This window comes from Gavialis gangeticus, unplaced genomic scaffold (genome assembly GCF_001723915.1).
Source record: "Gavialis gangeticus isolate Ggan-Ray unplaced genomic scaffold, GavGan_comp1, whole genome shotgun sequence".
NCBI classification, from domain to species: domain Eukaryota; kingdom Metazoa; phylum Chordata; order Crocodylia; family Gavialidae; genus Gavialis; species Gavialis gangeticus.
Window position 1 is genome coordinate 8898480 of NW_017729034.1, and position 4746 is coordinate 8903225.

The window sequence follows — 4746 nt, forward strand, 5'->3', positions numbered from 1 at the left end:
GGTCTGCTTTAACTCAACTTCTGCCTATGAGATGCTTGATTTTAAGGTCAGGAAACTGAGACTGTGTAATGCTGAATAGAGTTACTGGCTCTCCAGGCCTCTCCCTCTGGCGTGGCTGCCCCACTGCACATACAACTTTTTGCTGCTGTCTTTCCCCCCCAGCTTTCTTTCCTGAAATGATTTCTGTTGTGCAAGAAGGGGTGAAGATGCCTATTCCCTAGGGCCAGCACTGGAAAGTGGTTTGGGCCCCTGAAGCAAAATTCTGGTGGTGTTTAATGGCCCAGAACTGATACTGAAAACCCTGCCCAGCTGGTGCCTAAATTCTATATTCTTGTTCTTTTTTTTTTCTTTAAAATTCTATGTGTTCTTTAAAGTTCAGTCCAGCAGTGCTGAGCAGCCTGGCACCTCAGTCACACCTGAGTTTGTCAGAGACCCAGTAACATGATGGTCCTCTGCCCGTCTCCAATGAGGGGCCCGATGAGAGAGATCCTATGGATATGGGGACTGGGTCCCACCCAAAATGTGGTTGTGGCAGCCACCGTCTCTTAATGGTGGGCACCCCCTTCATAGCTTAGTGGTTAAATTATTCACGCTGGTTCAGTTCCTTCCTGTGTCCAACGGACCTCAAATTACATTTTCTTCTATTCTAGAGGATGCCCAACCTGTCAAATCATAAGCTATTCTGTGGTGGGACATTTTCCATCCTAACTTTTTAAAGCAGTGTCAGATTTGCATAGAAGATTCATGGGGCTAGAGAGGGTGGGAGCGTGTGTGGCTCTAGTCCTGCAGCCAGAGTCCAGGGTCACAGCTCCTTCTCCAAGGTGTTCATGCATTTCTGTCTAATGACTCTAATGTAGAAGACAGAGACAGTCCTTGTAACAAGGATGGAGACCCATGTCTCTCATAGCTCAGGTGAATGCTCTAGACACCACACCAGTCGGGGTCCCTCCTACCTGATTGTTGCATGAAGAGCAGCACAACTTCAGAAGGACAGATAAGTGTCCTTACCCCTGAATAATCTGTTTTTAGGGCCCTGGCTGGGGGCGGGGGGCGTGTTGAAATCCATCTAGGGAATCATTTCTGCATTTCGCATCACTTAGACAAGTGATTTGACCAGTAATGGGTTACAGGAAGGGGGTATACCACCATTCCCTTTTGGTCTTCTTTTGGAAGAAGAGTGATTCCCTTGAAACATCTTTCTTCCTGAGCAAGAGAACTCCTCCAGAAGCCCTTGGGGAAGTGAGGAGGCTGCTCTGAGTCCCCCTGATACAGATCCTTGGAGACTGTAGAGTGGGTCCTGGAATCAAGGTGTTTAAAGCTTGTAAAGAGGCATGTGTTGGAAAATCAAATGCACACCCTTGCTGGTAACAAGTTCTCTTCCTCAAACTCCCTGTTTCTAGAAACTATTTGCAAATAAATTGACGCTAGCATGTGACTCAGCCTTCTGCAAGTATTGTAAGTGGAGTTCTGTCCTGTGAGGTTAGAGTGGGTGTGTATGCTTTAAATAATGAAATGGGGTATAGGGGGCAGGTCTCCTGTGGAAGGCTCAGAAGAACACTCTTGAGAGGATGGGAAAAGATGAAGAGCTGCCTGCTGATATGCTTACTCAGTGTTTGCTTTGAGAATTAAACGTTCCCGGGAGGAAGCCGGTGGCTGTCTGAGCCAGAGCCATTCAAAATCTCTTGAGCACAACATGCCTTGGCTGTGACAGCACCTGCTCCAGGGCTGAGTTGGTGATATTTCTCGGTGATGTAGCCCCCTGTAACCTTCTTCTCCTCTTGTCCTGCTGGAAAAGGAGCCGGGACAGGCACAAGTCACCACGGAGTAAAGATGGCAGTCGATCAGAAAAATCGGTCACCATCCAGACACCCCCTGCAGAGCCACTGCTGGGGAATGAGGCCTCTCGGACAGAAGAAGGCCAGGTAAGGAACAAGAAGGGGCTGGGTACAGCAGATGGGTGGAGGGCAGACAATGCTCTGAGTCCTGGGGGGACGTGTTTATCTATTCACTTGTGATCAGGCTGGTTTGTTTTATGGGTGCCCTCTTCAGCATTGCAGATGCTGTTGTAATTGTGCAGGGACAGCTTCAAACTGCTTTGCAAAATTCCCTATGCATAGGGGCACATCACTAGCTGAAGTTGCTGTTTTCCAGAGCCTAGTGAGGCAATTTAGGATCAGGAGTGGAGATCAATGCTCTCTTAGTTAAATGGCCAGGGGCTTGTACAGGGGCAGTACACAATGACGTGACCTGGAACTGGCCTCATACAACAGGGCTTACACCTTTACTATTCGATTCTGTGTCCATCACAAGCATTCCAGTGCTGGTCAGGAACTTGGGTTTGTCTTATTTGCAGCAGCCTGGTGCCCTGTCCAGCCACGCGAGGGGTCCTTTTACTCAGTTGACTCTGAGCCATGCCAAGCCCTTCCAAAGCAGCTGTTTCCTCTGCCTAATCCAGGATTACTGTCCAGGTCACCTTCACCCTCGTTTTGCCTCTGTCTCTCAGGAGAGATGCTATTTTTTAAGGCTTCTTTCCAGGAGTAAAGAAAGAAACTGTTGGAGAGGCCAGGGCTTGGGAAGGCAGGTAAGAAAGAATGGGGAGCCAGTCTAGTCTAGGCAATAGGGAGAACAACAACAACAAAAAAACTAATTTACATGGCAGGGCCAATGACCTTTGGTCAGAAAAGGAACAAGAAGATGTTGTTTTCAGACTGTTTCTAGTTTTGAATTGGTGCCTCTTCCACATCTGCAGTTTTGAGGTTTCCTCAGTCACAAGAGGTGATCTTTAAGGAGCAGCTGATGTACCAAGACTGTTTGGAAACCATTGTGGTTTTGGTGTGGCATACATTTCATGCTTCATGGTGGGTTTTGTGTGCATGTCTATATGTGAGAGATGGTTCCTGCGCACAGAAGCGGTTGAGTCTCCACTGGGCATGTGCTAGCAGTTGTAACTGCACTCGGGCAACTGCAGAGGGTGCTCAATAGAGGCATTCATAAATGTTGTCTCACTCCAAATAGTGGCTTTCATAATCTACAAGCTCATCAGTTGGAAGCAGATGCCAGTATAATTTCAAGTGGGTCAAAAATGGGCTAGGAGCACTCTCACAGTTGCTTTCATGCAAATCCAGAAGTGAAGGGGACAGAGTAGATAAATTTTTACATGAGCAAAGCTGTCTCTGAGCATGAAGAACTTTTGACAGTGATGTCTTGGAGTCATTACAGCAGTGCTGTAGTCCAGAGACCAAGCCCAGTAGCTGTGTGCGACTGCCTGAACTGCTGATAATGTGATTTGGTTATTTTCCCCCTCATCTTGGAAGCACTCCTAAAGTTGGGAAGTAGGGCTCCCTAGTTCTAGGCTTGGTTTGGGCCTCCATTTACAATGATCCTCAGTGGCAGAGGGGAAGTGACATGTTTCCCAATCTACAAAATGAGGATAACTATGTAGAGCCACCCCCATAGTACAGGAGAAACCATAGGTCTCCAAATTCACTGGTGTGTAAAATGCTTGGCTCAAATGGAAGGTACTAGCAGAGGGGAGTTCTGTAGCGTTACCTTTCACTGTAGAGCAAGCTCCAATGTAACTATCTCTTTCAGGGCCTCTATCGTGCTGAAAAGTGATAAAAACCACAGAAACTAATGCAAGATGCTGACTGTTTGTGGTTGGTGTGTGTGTGTCCTGTCTCCCTTTTTTTCAAAACTCCCTGCCTGAAGCTGTGGAGATATTAGCATCTCATGGTGCATCAGCAGTTAAATTCCTGGAGCTATTTTGAGCTATTGGGCTGTCTCGGTCCAGTCGTTTTCCAAGGATTCTTGTTAATCTCTTTGTTTTTCATAACCCTTCGTCTCCAGAGAAGAGAAAATTAATAGTGCTTAGGACTCACTGGATTGATGGCCCCGATGAGACTATGGACTCATGGTTAGAGAACAAGAATGGCATCCCTGTATGACCTCAGAAGATAGCATACCTTAAGTTTTTTTTTTAAAATCCTAAGCAGTTCCTTTAAAAATAAAGTCTCTTGTCAGCATAGTCAGCAGCAGAAGCCAAAAAGGATGTCTGCATGTATCTTTCTCCCTCCTTATCAGTCACTGACATGCTTTCCAAAAATGCATCCCTCTGCAAAAGAAAATCAGTTGGACACTAATGACCTCTCCAGCTACAAAGGCTTGAGATGCTGCTGAGGAGAATGGAGTAAGCCGGTGACGTGCACTCTCTAGAAGCTCTTTAATGCTGGTTGAAAAGTTGCTAGGGTAAATTAAGAGCCCTCAGAAGTGTGAATCACTCCTTGAACAGGAGCTCCAAGTCAGATCTGTACGTGTCAGCTTAACTCTACCTTCACCTAATGTGGGTGTGTCCAAGCAAGATGCATATGGGGGTTGGGGGTAGGAATAACAGCTTGCAGAAATTATCTGAAGTTGGAATTCTTTTATGGCCAGGTTTCAGAAACCTTTTTGTGTGCTTAAATTGGACTGTCTGTCAACATGCTGCAGAAGATGTGGCTTCAGTCTGAGCAGCTCCTGATAGACAGCCTTCTATACTGTGATACCAGAACTCACTAGCACGGTTGGGTTCCACAAATTAAGCCTAACACCCTTAATTACCTGTCTTTTAAATATTTCAGGGTGTGCTCAGTTGCTAGTTACAGTGAAAATGTTCCCAACCTTTCTGGCTGTAAGTACATGTTGCATTTGTCCTGGGATCCTACAGACGTAAATACCACTGTCACTCTGAAGTATGTGGGATGAAATGTG

The 4746-nt window shown here is 46.4% G+C and overlaps 1 protein-coding gene across 1 annotated transcript in view; it reads left to right on the plus strand.

The window, feature by feature from the left end:
• The window catches only part of VANGL1 (VANGL planar cell polarity protein 1), a 107515-nt gene that overhangs the window by 16635 nt on the left and 86134 nt on the right, over positions 1 to 4746 (plus strand). The window contains exon 3 of the mRNA XM_019527261.1: positions 1796 to 1922. Coding sequence (XP_019382806.1) covers positions 1796 to 1922 — 127 coding nt within the window. The remainder of the gene's footprint in view (positions 1 to 1795; positions 1923 to 4746) is intronic.